Raw genomic sequence first — 18014 nt, 5'->3', positions numbered from 1 at the left:
CTGGATGTCCTAAAGAGACCTACCTAAACATCTCTATGACGTGTCCTTGGATAGGGGGCGCAGCTCGTTTCCTTATGTACAATTACTTTTGACATTTTTCAACTGCAGTGTGACCGAGTTTTCTAATCAGGTTTTGCCAGGACCTGGCCCCCAGTGCAAGGACGTACTTCTTTCTCGATGTTCCTTACACAGTAATACAACGGTGGACAAGCACAGTTCTTAACTGGGCAGCAGACATTTCCAAATGGTAAACAACAGACGCTTTTCCACCCAGGGACTGAACGAATGGAGTAGAGGGATGCTTGGCAGAAAAAAATATGGCATACATCAAATTTAAAGATAAACTTCGGATAAGAAAGCTTTAAGATAGAGGAAATTCCTAGATTTTAATTTAAACATTATTTTCTGAACAACATCCCCTCAGAAGAACAGTACACTTAAGGATACTGCAGTGTTAGAGATAACAAAATTAGATCAGCAGTGACATCCACATTCTACATTAATATTTTCATTTGCACATCCATGGAAGAGACTTGCATAGCCATGGGGTTACAAAGCCTGTGGTTGGCGGGTATTTGTAAATCACACACGCAAATTAACACTTAGTTGATTTTTAAAAAGGAATATTTTTAAAGTAATGAACTTTCCTCTGTTCATTAGAAGTACAATGGTTAATCCCAAACTCCAGGTTACCCATAGCTCCTGACTGCTCTCTCATCCTGCCATACATTAATATGGCAGCATGTAAGCTTTTTGCGGGCAGAGAACTTATTGCTTATGAGATGAAAACTCGAGGGCCTTGTACTGTCCTATATTGTTATTACTATTGTTATTTCTTCCTTCTATAATACTATTGGTGTATATGGTGCTTTGCAGAGTACACAGGCATAAAGATGAATGTGTACAACTGCAATTAACGTCCCCCAGTCTTGTTTTAGTGGAGGAAAATGACCCAGGAGTTAAAAGGTAAATATAGGGGAGCTGAAAACACCAGGAGTTAAAAAATAATAATGAAGTAACTATTAACATATAGGAAACAGGCACAAAAATGATCTAACGCAAAGCCAACATCATAAAAGTCTTTATGATGCTAAAATTCCAGCCCAATTTTGACATGTTTGCAGATAAAGAGCCTGCCCCATTAACCCCAAGCCACATTACAGCAATGCCGAAAGGATGAGAAGCCTCTCTGGGCTCTGATGAGATATCTCCAGTGGAAAGATAAAGCAATCTGTGTATGGGGCTGGGCTTGTATTTTCACCCCCCACCCCACTTACAATGTTATCCATGGACTTTCCAATCAAAGTGCCAGAGGCATTAAACCCAGGCATAATATTTCAGAGTTCACCCACACTAGCAAAGACTCGAATTCATGAAGCGGGTGACCACCTGCAGTACTAGCCACAGCTGATAGGGTTGGGATACGTGTGGGTGTGTTTTGGCACATCAGCTTATAAACGTTCCTCACAGGCACCAGAAACATTGTGCTTCAGTGGGAGGTGAAACCAGCAGCGGCGCAGCAAGCCGATTGGGTGCCTGGGGCGGCGCACGTGCCTTGCGCTCAGGGGCGGGGCCAGCCGGGGCAGGACACTCCACAGGGCCTCCAAGGAGTCTGCCTGCGTCCTCCCACTCAGCCGCTCTACAGCTGGGGGGGGGGGGGAGGCAGCGGGCAGACTGTCTGGGGCAGTGCAGAGCCTGTGGGTGCCCAAGCCACTGCGTCACTCCCAGGAGAGATTTGTGGCTGGAGTGCACTGCAGGCCCCACAGTGAGTCCACCCAGCATTTTGTCACCCCCCTCAGTGGTGCCAGTCAGCCCAGCCTGTACCCACTGGACCCCCCTTCCCCAGAAACCAGAAGAGGTTTGTAGCTGAGGTTTATAAGGAAGCTGCATTGACTGCAGCGAGTTCAGCAAAGGTTTTAATTCCTGTGTTGTATTGGCTTGAATGAATTTATTCTCCTTTACATACCCCAGTGGGTAAGACAGATGGACAGAAGATCCTGTTTACCTCCAGCACTTTCATAATCTACAATCTCTGTTGCTCACACGTCTGCGACTATCCTCAAAATATTCTAGGCCCAATTTCAATCAATGGGTGGAATTCAACAGTTGAAATTCAACTGATGAGATTGTTCCATCAGTACAAGCATTTCTGCTTGCCTGATGGAATCACTTCCCTTCTGGTTCTCCTACACACTGTTCTGGGGGTTCTCCCGACCCACTTGAATAAATTTTGGGGAGGCGTAGGGGGCGCATAGTGGGAGAAGGCCCAGTTGCATTACCGGGAGTCCTTGCACTGGCTTTTGCTGCTGGAACGGCTTAGCTGAATCCGGCCCAATGTGTACAGACAGCTGTGGCCTGGGAAGATCTCTCCACCCTGTCGCCATCTTGTTAGTGAGCAGTCCTGAGTTTGTGTTGGGTGCTATCGTGGTGGCAGGCCGGAGGCACAGAAGGTGGCAGGCAGGCGGGATACATGCAGTGATGTCAGGGCAAAACATATAGCAGAGTTCATGTACAAAGCCCACCTTGAGTGGGTCCTACATCCACCCAAAGTGCAGTCAAAGTCAGTCGAAAAAGGCTGTGTGGATAAACAGCTGTTGAGATGGTGGTGATAATAAGAGCCATTAATATCACCAGGGCGCACTTCAAGAAAGACATGGTTGGCAGAGCTGGTAAAAAAGTTAAAGGCCTCATACTGCCCCTGGAAAGCGGGGTCCAGGCACTGTGTCACTCTGCACACATGAACAGATTTCTATTGCATGCTACTTAAACAATACTCAGGACAAAGGCAATCTTATGTACATCTGTAGGTATTATCCAAGGAGCAAGATGTTGCTTCTGTAGTGTCCATGTTCGTTCTATGCACAGAAGTGCATTGGTCCCCCGAACAAGCACTGAGTGCACTCAGATATGGGGATTATTGTGATAGTTTTCTGGTTGTAATGCTAGCGCTTCTGTCCCTGTTTCCAACATTCCTTTTATGCTGCATTACCTGCTGCATACAGAACTGTAGCCTTTTGACAGATATATCACCATGCTATGCTAAATTCCATTCGTATCAATGGCTGTGTCGTAACACAAAAGCAAACACCACTGTATGCATTGCATCCTTTGTGAGCATGCCTGCTTCTGTTCACCCATGAAAATGGTGGGAGACGAAAGTATGCCAGAACAGCACCACCATTTCATGTGAGAGCCAGTGATGGGATCCGTGAAATTACAGCACAAGACTCCCACAGTTTTTCCAAGGGGTTAACGAAGTTGCAAATGGTTTTTTATTTTTTCTTCCTGGAAGCAATTAACGTGGAAACGAGTGTTGAACTTCCACTAGATTCTGCTAGATTTCCTGAAGTATGTGTGAATGATTGCATAAAACACAAAAATGTTCCAGTGTGGAAATGTCGAGAAAATAGAATAAAGTGCTGCTGCCTGAATGCAGCCACTATAGAACAGGAGAGATTGGAAGCACATTTGTCAGTCTGAAGCAACTATAATGGACATGGCATTAGTTGTATTACTCCCCGCACCACTCCTCATAAACAAGGATGTTGAAACTGCGCCCAGCTTGAGCAATATTATCAATGAGGTCTTATATTGCCTTTTTTTCTCCTTCCGTGACTCAGATGATGAGATATTTAACATATTCGTGTGTGCTAGCCTTGTGAATCATATAAACAGGCCCAGAGTTCTTACAAATATGTGGTTGCTTCCCTGCTCTCCCTTTCTTTCGCTTGGGCAACTGCTACGTTAATGCACTGGAGCCATTCCTCGGCATTCTTCTCATCTTTGGCCTTGAAAACGTAGGTCTTACTGTCCGTGAATATTTCAAAGGCCCGAGGGAGGCTGCGGTCCCTGCGTTTCTTGGCCACCACTTTGACACTCTGGACCTTGCTGAGCTCAATGGGGCAGTCGTCTGGGTCATCTTTCTAAAACAGAGAAGGAAGTGAAGATGGGGGGGGGGGAGGTGGAACAGAGTTCAAGGTTTGTTCTGACTATACCGTATATACTTGAGTATAAGCTGACCCGAATATAAGCCAAGGCACCTAATTTTTTTTTTGGGGGGGGGGACTGGGAAAACATATTGAATATAAGCCGGTTCACCACACCACAAACCTGGTGGTGGCGGCAGTGGAGGAGGAAGAACAAGCAGCCCAAAAGGGCTGCTTTCAGGCTGCTCGTTCCTCCTCTGCCGCTGCTGACAGGGGCAAAGGTGGTGGAGCAGGAAGGAGCAGCCTGAAGGGGCTCCTTTCGGGCTGCTTGTCCCTCCTCCGCTGCCACCGACAGCAGAAAAGGCAGAGGAGGAGGAAGGAGCAGCCCGAAAGGAGCCCTTTCTAACCTGACTGATAACCCTGGGCTATGAAGGGCTCCTTTCTCGCCGCTCGTCCCTCTGCCGCCATCCGCCTCACTCGAGTATAAGCCAAGGGAGGCTTTTTCAGCATAAAAAATATGCTGAAAAAAACGGGTTATATTCGAGTATATATGGTACATGGTTGGTTAATCTGCCAAAAGTGGCCTGTTGCTGATGTGGTTCTTATATATTGTTCATCACCATGCTATTCCACAGTATTGAACTAGTTTAACACCATTTCCTTTCTCCAGTGAACCCGGGGAACTATAGCTCTATAAGAAGGGAGAGGAGAAAATTCTCAGCACCCCTACCAAACCACAATTCTCAGGGCCCTTGGAGAGAAGCTGTGGCAGTTTAAATGGCATAACAGCGCCAGACGTTTCTAGGGCAGATATACACTCAAAAGTCTCCAGGGAGGAAAAAATAACTCTTAAAACATAATTTGTTCCACTGGAGTCAATCTTTAGGAGTGCGGCTTAATGAGACATCAATAAATTTTTGCATAGTTTAATGTGCGAGTTTCTCCTCTTTCAACATAAGCACAGTTCTCTAACTGAATCCAGAGATGTAGGATTTGGGCAATTTTCCCACCAGGGTTTTAAGCAGTCTTAATGCATGTGAAAGATGCCCGACTGATAACCCTGGGCTATGAAGTGCTCTGTTTCTTCTCAGAGTCAACCTGGCACATGCAGAAGTGTATCCAGCAGGCTTCCACAGCCATGCCACCTGCAACGGTTCCTCTGGTGCAAAAGTACAAAATGTGACAGGAGGTGGGCCTTTAAGATACAAAGGCTTGAACCGAAGCCCATGGTTCATTTATCTCCATCCCATTAGCTGTATGTAAGCCCAGAGAAATTACTAGGGGAGCTAAATGGAGGTACTGTACTTGTTCTCCTCTTCCAGGAATTGGCCTTGGTAGCATCTAGTGACGATCCACTGGAAAGCTTTGTGTGTTGCTGACAACCTGTTGGTGACCCACCAGTGATGCTTCCCTCTCCATTTTGCTCCATGGTGCCAGCTTTGCACAATGCAAGGCAAGAAGAGATGGCATGAGGGCACTGACATTCTGGAGTATTGCAGGAGCTGCAATGCTGGCAAATTGGCACTGGGCACGATCTGCCATGGCAACAAGGCTATCATAACTCAGCACGGGAGTTCGCCATGATTATATTTGGTACACTGGTAACCAGGGATGCGGACTTATAAAAATATTGGGGGGGGGGGGCGGGAAAGCTCATGAATAATAAATAAGCTCATGAATATGCAAATAAAGTGGCGCCGCCTCCTCGTGAGCGAATAGGGGAGAGCGTGCTGCGCCTATTAATCAGCTCCAAGGACCTTCTGCTAGGGAGGTAGGGAGGGGAGCCCTGGATCGCCCTCTGTTTCTGTCTTGCAAGAAACAAGGAAACAGGAGGAAACATTGTATCCGCTGTTGCTACATTTTGTAGCGCGCTTCTTCCCCGCTTTCTGCTCTCGGTTTCTTGCGCTCTCCTGGCGGATCGCGCACTCCAGACACGGGGCTGCTGCTTCCTGACTTCGGATTGGCTGCCTCTCACCTTGGACGATGCCCATTGGTCAGCGATGGTTCTTTGAGAAATCCTGATGTTTCATTGAGGGGTTTCGGGACTCCATTGAAGGGTTTACAAGCCTCTTCGCTGCAGATCACTAGGAGGGGAGTTTATAGGTGGAGGGGCCCACTCTGGCTCGTCGTCCTGCGTGGGTGAATGGGATTTGGGGTGTTTGGATGGCCTCTTAGTCCCGGCTGTATCAACAGCTCGAGGGGTGAAAGGCCCGGAGGGGTCGCCTGAGGTCTCTCTCACCCGACAAGGCTGCTTTGTTGTCTCTGCAAGGCCGTCCTCCGGGCGGTCCTTCTCCTCCTTCATTTCAACCCCTCATCCCCAGGGCCTGAGCAGGGGATCCCACCCCCTACTCTCTATCAATGAAACAGGTTTCATATCTATTTGATGCAAATGTATCCAGCTTGCCTGTGGGGCAGGTGGGGGAACGTAAGGGAACACTCTTGCTGGCCCCACGGCCTCCTCCGGCGCTGGAACAGCTATGCAGCGATCCCAGGAAGGGGTCCTGGTGTTCTGGGACTCACAGCTGCTCTCTTGTGAGCACCCGGTCTAGCAGAGTAAAAGAGGTGAGGAGGTATCTGGCCAAAGGAAATTGGGTGGAGCTTTTGCTCGGGAGGGAGGGCAGGAGGCATGCAGCCCGACCCTCCCTGTGCATTTTGGGCTGGGGGAGGGGCGGCGATGGCGCTCTGCTGGAGGGGCGCCGGAGATTATTGGGGGGGCGGAGCCCCCCAAACGAATTTTTGAGGGGGCTCGGGCCCCCTCAAGCCCCATGGAGTCGGCGCCTATGCTGGTAACCATTTGTTGAGAGTGTAAGGATCCCTTGCCATCTTTACAGTGTATGTAAGGAACTTCAAGGCCCAACTAGGCTGGAGAAATCTTAGTAAAAAGGTAAAGGTAAAGGACCTCAACAGTTAAGTACAGTTGTGAACGACTCTGGGGTTGTGGCACTCATCTCGCTTTACTGGCTGAAGAGTTTGGATTTGATATCCCGCTTTATCACTACCCTAAGGAGTCTCAAAGCGGCTAACATTCTCCTTTCCCTTCCTCCCCACAGCAAACACTCTGTGAGGTGAGTGAGGCTGAGAGACTTCAGAGAAGTGTGACTAGCCCAAGGTCACCCAACAGCTGCATGTGAAGGTGCAGAGACGCAAACCTGGTTCACCAGATTACGAGTCTACTGCTCTTAACCACTACACCACACTGGCTCTGTGCTGAGGGAACCGGCGTTTGTCCGCAGACAGCTTCCGGGTCATGTGGCCAGCATGACTAAGCCACTTCTGGTGAAACCAGAGCAGTGCACAGAAACGCTGTTTACCTTCCCGCCGGAGCGGTACCTATTTATCTACTTGCACTGGCGTGCTTTCGAACTGCTAGGTTGGCAGGAGCTGGGACCGAGCAACGGGAGCTCACCCCGTTGTGGGGATTCGAACCACCGACCTTCCAATCGGCAAGCCCTAGGCTCAGTGGTTTAGACCACAGCGCCACAGAAATCTTAGTAGCTGTTACCTATTATATGCAAAAATTAAAAAGTGGACTGATCCACAGGGGAATATGCTGTCATTTTATTAGGTGAAACAGCTGGGTAATGGTGTGGGGCATGTAACCAGAGCTTTAATGAGTTTGCACCTGCCTCAATTGCACCTTAACCTAGAAATCCACATTAAAACTGTAATAATTCTGGATGAAATCCTGTTTATTGTTTTAGGCAGAAGAAGAGTGCTTAGAATGTTACTTGGGGGGAAAAACCTGAACAAAAATTAATCTCTCTCTTTTAAAATCCTCGAGCCCGCTAGAAATGGTTGTTCAGCAATTCAAATCTGCCAAATCCATTTGCTTTCCAGAAAGATACCCACTCCTTTGATTTACAAATGAGATCACCCATAAAGAAACTCCTTGCCATTTTTAATGATGTGATATTCTTTTACCATTGAGAATAGAGGTACTTTTATGTGCCTCCTGCTCTGTTATGAAAGCAGGTCTAATTATCTTCCATTACGGCAAAAGTCCTTTTTCTAAGTCAATCAGATATGATACAATTGGTAGCAGAATTCATCCAATTAGGCTGGGAGAAAATCAACCTGAAGTCTGATAGTAGATAGGTAGCCGTGTTGGTCTGCCATAGTCAAAATAAAAAAAATTCCTTCCAGTAGCACCTTAAAGACCAACTAAGTTAGTTCTTGGTATGAGCTTTCGTGTGCATGCACACTTCTTCAGATACACTGAAACGGAAGTTGCCAGATCCTTCTATATAGTGAGAAGGTGGGGAGGGGAGTTACTCAGAAGGGTGGTGGGAATGGGAGGTAGGCAGATAGCTGAGAGAGCCTGTTGACGATTCTTAACGACTGTAATAGGTCTTACAGGAAAAGGCAAGGGGTGAGAAGGTGAGAAATGGTTTAGTCATGTATAGTGAGATAAGAATCCAATGTCTTTGTTCAGCCCAGGTCTTTCCATGGTTTTAAGTTTGGTAATGAGTTGTAATTCAGCAGCTTCTCTTTCCAGTCTATTTCTGAAATTCCTTTGTAGTAAAACAGCTACTTTGAGATCTTGTATAGAATGTCCTGGGAGATTGAAGTGTTCTCCTACTGGTTTCTCTGTTTTGTGATTCTTGATGTCAGATTTATGTCCATTTATTCTTTGGCGTAAGGTTTGGCCTGTTTGTCCAATATAGAGAGCTGTAGGACACTGTTGGCATTTGATGGCATACACAATGTTAGACGATGAGCAATTAAATAGTCCCGAGATGGTATGTGTGATGTTGTTGGGGCCAGTAATGGTGTTGTCCGGGTGTATGTGGCAGCAAAGTTGGCATCTGGGTTTATTGCAGGCTCTGGTGCCAGTGTCTGTGTTAAGTCTGGTTGTAGTATTATTGTGGGTTAGGAGTTGTTTAAGATTGGGTGGCTGTCTGTAGGCAATGAAAGGTCTTCCTCCCAGAGCTTGAGAAAGAGAACTGTAGGAGAACACTTCAATCTCCCAGGACATTCTATACAAGATCTCAAAGTAGCTGTTTTACTACAAAGGAATTTCAGAAATAGACTGGAAAGAGAAGCTGCTGAATTACAACTCATTACCAAACTTAAAACCATGGAAAGACCTGGGCTGAACAAAGACATTGGATTCTTATCTCACTATACATGACTAAACCATTTCTCACCTTCTCACCCCTTGCCTTTTCCTGTAAGACCTATTACAGTCGTTAAGAGTCGTCAACAGGCTCTCTCAGCTATCTGCCTACCTCCCATTCCCACCACCCTTCTGAGTAACTCCCCTCCCCACCTTCTCACTATATAGAAGGATCTGGCAACTTCCGTTTCAGTGTATCTGAAGAAGTGTGCATGCACACGAAAGCTCATACCAAGAACTAACTTAGTTGGTCTTTAAGGTGCTACTGGAAGGAATTTTTTTTATTTTGACTGAAGTCTGATGTATTCTTAAAACTAACCATCAGGCAATGGGATCAAGATGAGCAGGTGACAGCAAAAGTTGCAAGGTTTTAAGCCGGGGCAATTGGAATAAGATCCACTATTTGACTATTGATTCAAAAACCCCAAATCTATTTTATATAATTGACTTTTTGATTTTTATTCTTTGTATATCGTATTGTCGTTTTATTGCTATGGCCGATGGCTGACGCAAATAAAAATTCATTCAGCCAATGGGTTAATCTATTTGTTATGGCTTAAGTTGGTTAAGGCTTTACAAGACACACTTTAAGTGTTCCAAAAATATAACTCACGGGATAAATCTACCAATTGTCTTATTTCTAGTTCTCTCTCAAGCCCACACCTCTCTCTTGACATTTCTGTTATATCTGTGACTCACAGAGGCACAACACGATCACAACCGCCTCCTCAAAGCAACCAATTCAGTTTCTGTGTCAAAACAAGGCACAGATGAATTAATTCGTCTCATCCAAGAGTGCCTGGAACAAAGTCAGCCCTGGGAAACCACTAAAAATTAGGGCAAAGTCCTTAATCATCAGCTGGTACTGCCCCGATTGAGTGATGAGCATACATGTTAACTCACTTTTGGTATGTTATGTATAATAAGCTTTTTCAGACATGTAAGTGTCTCGTTAAAGTTTGTGGTGTATGAGAAATAATCATCAAGACTTTTAAGGCCTGATTATGCAGGGACATTTCTAAATGATTTCTTTCCCCTCTCTCCCAACTTACAGATTTCCCTTTGCGAAAGAGAAGCTGATTCCCAGCAAGCGTGAAATAGCGGGTTTTCCACCTTTTGATGAATTTCCACCGAACTTGCTTTTCTTTCAGCTTGCCTTCAATTAAGGGTTGGCCATCTTGATTGACGACTGTGGAAATATGAGAGAGAGAGAGAGAGAGAGAGAGAGAGAGAGAGAGAGAATATTGTTATGAATTCTTGTTTCTCCTTTGGTGGCTCAGACTTTATAGAAAATTTAGAATCAGAAGCCCAGGATGTGGCATCTATATAAGCCATTTCTCTATATCCCCCCCCACCCCACAAAACAAGCAGCAACAGCAAAGAAACCATAGTTCAGATGAACCACAGTTTGCCTGGGTTTGGGTGACGTGACAAGCTATGGTTCATCTGAAACAGAAGGGGAACCTTCTAAACTCCTCATTGTGCTTGTGTTGGAAGAGGAGTACATGGGCTCAAAGCTTACTGGGTTTCATTTGTACAATAGGAAACTTTAGCGCTATGGCTGAATCAGCCCATTTTTTTTCATACCAAGGAGTTAAACTTATTCCATCCATTTGCAAAATAATTTTCAAAATTTTGATAAACAAGATTTCCCTTCCTTCTGTCCCTATGCAGCTGTTAGCAGCCAATCTCCCAGGGAACAAAGAGGACATTTGGTGGCTGAGGAATACTGTTCTTGTCAACTCTGAGAAATAATTATGAAATTTAACAATGTATCTGTTTTTAGAATGTTTTTTAATTTTTTAGAATGTTCTTGTGTAGGAATTGTAGATGTGTTTGATGCCCTGGGCTCCTTTGTGGCAAAGGGCAGGATATAAATTCAATAAATAAAATAAATAAGAAGGAAATACAATCTGAAAAAATTGTATTTTTTCTGAGGAAAATACAATCTTTAAATAATCTTCCCAACAATACTATACTAGCTACTATGGACGTGGAATCTCTGTATACCAACATCCCACACAACGATGGTTTACAAGCTATAAGGAACACCATTTCAGATAAAACCACAGCGGACCTTGCCACCAAACTCTGCCAATTTGTCCTTACCCACAACAACTTCAAATTCGGTGATGACCTGTTCCTTCAGATCAGCGGCACAGCAATGGGCACCCGCATGGCCCCACAGTATGCCAACATCTTCATGGCAGATTTAGAACAACGTTTCCTAAACTCCTACCCACTCAAACCTCTCTTGTACCTGTGATACATTGACGATATTTTTATCATCTGGACACATGGTCAACAGACCCTGGACACCTTTCACCAGAAATTCAATGATTTTCACCCCACAATCAACCTTACAATGAATCAATCTATGCAAGAAATACATTTTTTGGACACTACTATAAAAATACAGGATGGACGCATAGACACCACCTTATACCGTAAACCAACTGACTGACAAACATATCTACATGCCTCTAGCTACCATCCCAAACATACCAAACAGTCCATTGTATATAGCCAGGCACTACGTTACAGCCGCATCTGTTCCAATTCTACAGACAGAGACTCTCACCTAAGAGATCTACAGCAAACCTTTTCAGAACTAAAATACCCAGCAGATGAAGTTAGACAACAGATCTACAGAGCCAGACTGATACCCAGAGAGAACTTGCTGCAAGACAGACCCAAAAAAGAAAATAACAGAACACCACTAGTCATCACATACAGCTCCCAAGTTAAAACAGTTCAACGCATCATCAGAGATCTACAACCTCTCCTGGACAATGACAGTTCTCTTTCTCAAGCTCTGGGAGGAAGACCTTTCAATGCCTACAGACAGCCACCCAATCTTAAACAACTCCTAACCCACAATAATACTACAACCAGACTTAACACGGACACTGGCACCAGAGCCTGCAATAAACCCAGATGCCAACTTTGCTGCCACATACACCCGGACAACACCATTACTGGCCCCAACAACATCACACATACCATCTCGGGACTATTTAATTGCTCATCGTCTAACATTGTGTATGCCATCAAATGCCAACAGTGTCCTTCAGCTCTCTATATTGGACAAACAGGCCAAACCTTACGCCAAAGAATAAACGGACATAAATCTGACATCAAGAATCACAAAACAGAGAAACCAGTAGGAGAACACTTCAATCTCCCAGGACATTCTATACAAGATCTCAAAGTAGCTGTTTTACTACAAAGGAATTTCAGAAATAGACTGGAAAGAGAAGCTGCTGAATTGCAACTCATTACCAAACTTAAAACAATGGAGAGACCTGGTCTGAACAGAGACATTGGATTCTTATCTCATTATACATGACTAAGCCATTTCTCACCTTCTCACCCCTTGCCTTTTCCTGTAAGACCTATTACAGTCGTTAAGAGTCGTCAACAGGCTCATCTCAGCTATCTGCCAATCTCCCATTCCCACCACCCTTCTGAGTAATACCCCTCCCCACCTTCTCACTATATAGAAGGATCTGGCAACTTCTGTTTCAGTGTATCTGAAGAAGTGTGCATGCACACGAAAGCTTATACCAAGAACTAACTTAGTTGGTCTTTAAGGTGCTACAGGAAGGAATTTTTTTTTATTTTTAAAAGAAATAATACACCCAGAATTTGTCTGCAAAAGTAAATCATTTTACACAAATATGTCTACTCTATTCTAGTTATAGATCTGGTGGTACCTGACTAGTGTTGTTTTTTAAAGGAATAGATTCTAAGTAATGATTCTTATTTTCTTTACTTTTAGCAAAGCCTGTTTATTTACAAGGGAGCCTGTAGACGCTGCTTTTAGAATTGCAAGAGATTAGATTATTTGCAGCAGGACTAGGTTGCATAAGCTTTGAGAAACACAAGCTTTTGTGTGATGTTTGAAAAGCAGTTTCTTGTTATGAAACTTCAGGTCCAAGTGAATTTTCTTGGCCTTCTGATGCCACGTCTCAGCAACGTGGGGCGCAAGAAATTCTGTGTCACTGAAGAGCTATGGTGGCCATGGACAACTTTTAATTCTAACTCCCACTGTGTATATTTGGATAAATCCATGGCTATGCAGAAATGTCAACTTTAAAGGGCGCCCTAACGGATGAGATGCCAACATGTCTGAGGGAGTAATTAAAACAAAAAAAGTTCAGAGGGTCACAATGAACTAGTATTCCAAATACTTCTTTTTTATTTTCTTTGCAATTAAGCTGTCTAAACATGTACAGTTTTATACAGCAACCTTCTAACCTCTTTGTGGTAGAATCTTATGACTTTAATGGAAGCAAATGGATACCTTTTCCATGGTATCTTAGTCACTGGATGAAGTGCTTTGGCCAGCATTGTAACAAAGCTTCTTATCTCAATCCGTCCGATTAAAAGTTAAATGCATTACCTTACCGTAATATTGATAAGAACAAAACTGGATACTAAGTGCCTCTCTGGCTAAAGACTTGTGGGCACGTGCATCAAGCAAAATATTCATTTGGGCTAACTAGGCTGGGATGAAGCACACCAAACAATTCACAAAACAGACGTCACAATCTCATTTGCTGGTGTGGGGAGGGGGGGGGAGTTCCGTTGCACAAGTGTAGATTCTTGCGCTGAAGGAACAAGTTACATAATGCTACTCTGGCTACAACTCTAGGTTTTGAGAGTGTTCCCTTAATATTCCATCAGCACCAAAGGAAATTTATCTCCTAAGAGGGCTAACAGCAGTTTGGGGGCATTTTAATAAGGGAAATGGCAGGGAAGAAAGGGTAATTTCTCCATGAGCAATGGTCCTGCTCTTGATTTCTCCCTTCCCTGTCACATATCTGTTATTTGAAGAAAAAATTAAGGGACCAGATGTAAAAGTGAGTATGGAATTTGAGGTTTCCAACCATTTGTTTGAAGCATCCTGCATCAATTAACAACATTTCTCATTGGAACATGCCCAGACCAACCCATTTTTGCGAAATTTGCACATGAAAACACAAATGGCGCGCATAGGCTATGTCCTAGTCAGCATCCCAGTTTGGGATTTTGTTGCATTAAGACTGCACTCCTACACCTACATACGTGGAATGAATATTCTTGGGGATTTACTTTGGGGTAGATATGTATAGGATTGTGCTGTCAGTGCTGCGTTTAGTTCGGCACTAGGTGCTCATTAGAACGGCAGCCTTCTTGCGGTTGCTAAGTCACTAGAAATAAGAAATTACTGTCGATCTGCTGCACACCACCCAGAAACCTACTGTATGATCACCATTTCCCCCCCCCCCCACCACCAGCCTTCACTTCTTCCACAGTGCATGGAAGATGTGTGTTATTTGCATCTATCCTGAAATTTCAGTACAGATATTCACAAAGCTCGTGTTTATGCAGAGAGGATTCAAGGAAGTAAATGTTTAAATATTTGCCTAACTGGGAAATAAACGCTTCTCGCAACATACGACTTCATTGAGAATCCCTCAACAATGTGAAAAATGTTGGCTGAAAAGGAAAGTTAAACACGATTCTCCTACCCGCAAAAAAATGCTTTTATCAAGAGTTAGGTTCATAACCCAACAGTAAAGTGAGAACTAACCGTCACCCAAAGATCCCAGGGCAGTTCACAACATAAAAATACAAAGTGAGAATACAAAATAAAACAAATACAAATACAAACTAATAACCCCTCTCCTACAAACACATTTTAAAAACCATAGAGAGGCCTCGATGGCAGCATTCGACCCCCAGGCCCAAGCTCCCCCACCCGGGGGTATAAAATACATGTGTATTTCTGCTACTAATTTCCACAACATGACTTTTGTTTTTCTCTAAAGGGAATGCTTTATAAGCCAATGTGAGAAAAAATATAGGACTACGTGTGCAAAAACAGTCTAAAGATGCAATTCTATACGCACTTAACTGAGAGTAAGTCTGATTGAATCTACTCTCAATCCCCATAAATCTACTTTGCTAAAGAAAAGACAAGAAAATAAATTAAAACCGCACTGAATTTCTAAGAAACACATTTGCACATCATGTGTAGTTAGCCCCTCCACAGTATTTCCTAGGTAGTGAAGTGATTTAAGCTGTTAATGGAGAAAGGTTGATGTTGAAATAGTGGGCTGTTATAATACCAGCCAACTTTCTGTAACATCAGGCCAAGTGGTGGCTGGGTACAGAAGCACAAGCACAGGGGGGGAGAGAATGAAGTATGCTAGAAAAGGACCTGATTGGCTGGAAGACTTGAAGACCCAAATCTCAGTTCTTTCACTCAGTCTGGTTCATTTTGCTTCCTTAAATACATCTCTGGGGTTCCAGGGTCCAGACCATGGGTAGGCAAACTAAGGCCTGGGGGCCGGATCCAGCCCAATCACCTTCTAAATCCAGCTTGTGGATGGTCCAGGAATCAGCGTCTTTTTACATGAGTAAAATGTGTCCTTTTATTTAAAATGCATCTCTAGGTTATTTGTGGGGATAGAAATTTGTTCACCCCCCCCATATAGTCCGCCCCCCACAAGGTCTGAGGGACAGTGGACCAGCCCTCTGCTGAAAAAGTCTGCTGACCCCTGGTCCAGACAATAAAACACTGTCAAGCTAGGGCATTCTATGGAATGGTCTTTGGCATCTTTAGGAAACTTTAGGATTGCAATTAAAAGACGATATATATACAGTGGTACCTCGGGTTACATACGCTTCAGGTTACATATGCTTCAGATTACAGAGTCCGCTAACCCAGAAATAGTACCTCGGGTTAAGAACTTTGCTTCAGGATGAGAACAGAAATCATGCAGCGGCAGCGGGATGCCCCATTAGCTAAAGTGGTGCTTCAGGTTAAGAAGTTTCAGGTTAAGAACGGACCTCCGGAACGAATTAAATATGTAACCAGAGGTACCACTGTATATTGCTTCAATCTTATTAGCATCAATGAGGACTACACAACCTTAAAGGGGTGTGTGGACTGTATGGCCCACCAGATGCTGTTGGACTTCAACTCCCATTACCCCTAGCCAGCATAGTCAATGCTTATGCCATGGGCCAGGAGTCAGCTTCGCCTGTTGAACAGCAGCCTGAAGGGGGAGAAGGCGGATTGACTCCACCTGCAGCTGATCAGCCTTCAAGGATACAGAGGAGAAGGCACTGATGAGAACCAGCTGGCTTTAGCCATCTTAAGCATAGCTTCCAGAAGCAGTCAGATGTTGGTAACATTTGTAGTTCCTGACCCTGCCTTGCCGCTTCCTGCTTGTCTTGACCATTGACCGCATGATCATCAGATTACCTGACCTTGGACCATCTGACCATGCGGCTTGCTGTTTGGTGGACCCTAGGACTGGACCTGACTTTGGATGCTGACTCTACCTCCAGGCAAGTATAATTCAGAGACTCTTCTGGTTGGCTGACCTCCCACTCTCCTGAGCTCTGCATGCTGCTGCTCAGCAATGAGACTATGGCAGCTTAGCGATGATGGGAGTTGTTGTCCATTAACATCTGGAGAGCCATAGGCTTTCCACTTTAGTCTAAAGTCTCCTTGAGTTATCTCTAGAAATCGGTGTATGAAGCAACTGAAGAAAAATGGTGCACAGTATATCCATCACCAATGAGGGCAGTGACTCTCATTGGAACTACTCAGTCCCTAATTACAAAACCAACTCAGTTGATCTCTGGCACAAACTGCTAGACCCTGGAAAATTTTCAGGATGTACAGGGATATTCATATATGGTATATTATTCACGTTAAAATAGTTCATGAAGAACGAGATCTTCATTTCCAAGACTGATCCCACCACAACAGCCTTATAGAATGAGTTAGAAGAAAACTTAATATTTGTAAGGCACAGCAATTCACTAAATACAAGAAGTGTATCCTTCCAAACACAATGGAACAACCTTTCTACCCACTCAAAAATGCAATAAACACTGAGAAAGGAGTCTGGAATTTCCAACTTTGCCAGCTGAAGTTATTGTCAAGGGTACAAAATGTCCTGAAACAAGTCTTGAAATTCCTGACACAGCTACCATAAATCACCAGAGTTTCATTAAAGCAAATTATTCTCTTGTGAGTTTGTGCAAATGAGGATGGCATCAGTGGATTTACTGGAAGAGAGAATTAGCAGTGATGAGAAGAAGTCCTTGGCTGGCTGTGCTTTGATCCCATTGTGAGGTGGATATAACTGGGGGCTGCGTTTGAAAGCAAGAGTGCTGGAGGAAAATGGTCCATGAGTCATTTTCTGTTCTCTACACGTATCAAATGGATGAGATATGGGTCCCTTCCAGATCATCTGCTTACTGAGCATTCGTCCTGATTCATATGTACAAGGTTTGTGGAGAAGTTAGAGGATGTCAGTGGTCGAGCAGTATGGCTAGGTCAAATGAAGTTGGCGATAGTCAACTTTCCAGCACATTTCCCCATGACTTTACTTACCACAAAAATCTGATTGGGGGAGGGGTGTTACTTGTTGTGCAAATGTGCTAAGCCAACTTTAATTGTGCGAATGTACTGGTTATGTGATTGAATTTTGCCTGCAAATAGTGACCAGCTGAAAGTACATATGGAAAAAGAGACCCCAAAATAATATTTCAAGGAGCCATTGTATTGCCTGTTGGCTTTATGGCAGTGGTTCTCAAAGGGTGTGGTGTGCCACACTGGCAGGAAGACTGAAGGACAAAGAAACATTTAAACATTTCAGTATGGTATGGTATCAATTTCTTTATTTACAGAATATGGATAGGTATCTTTTCAAAGTGATACTAAGGACAAGTCTAGTTGCGTTTACCAATGTATTTTTTACCTTATCAACAACAAAATTGGCTTGAGCAATTTTTTATTTTGAAAGTGTGACCCACTTCTGAGAACCACTACCTTATGGTCTTGGACACAACATCCCACCCTTTCTGTGCCTTGTGCTATTTTAGTTCCGAATAATAATTTTAAAATCCACACAGAGATTTCATGAGTAGGTTTGTTTTTTAAACACTCTGGTTAAAAATGTGTT

General features: G+C 44.1%; 1 protein-coding gene across 10 annotated transcripts in view; it reads right to left on the bottom strand.

Moving 5' to 3' along the window:
- Positions 1–360: 360 nt before the first annotated feature.
- VEPH1 (ventricular zone expressed PH domain containing 1) overlaps positions 361–18014 on the bottom strand; it is a 152378-nt gene continuing 134724 nt past the window's right edge. For all 10 annotated transcript variants that reach the window (XM_081190153.1, XM_081190147.1, XM_081190149.1 and 7 more), the window contains 2 exons: positions 10095–10231; positions 361–3923 (listed from right to left, as the gene is read on the bottom strand). In XM_081190153.1, the coding sequence (XP_081046279.1) occupies positions 3687–3923; positions 10095–10231 (374 nt within the window). In that variant the 3' untranslated portion in view covers positions 361–3686. The remainder of the gene's footprint in view (positions 3924–10094; positions 10232–18014) is intronic.

The sequence above is a fragment of the Podarcis bocagei genome (assembly GCF_964188305.1).
Source record: "Podarcis bocagei genome assembly, chromosome: 4".
Lineage (NCBI taxonomy): Eukaryota > Metazoa > Chordata > Lepidosauria > Squamata > Lacertidae > Podarcis > Podarcis bocagei.
Note: the sequence above shows the minus strand (reverse complement) of the source record. Positions and strands in the feature narration are given on the sequence as shown.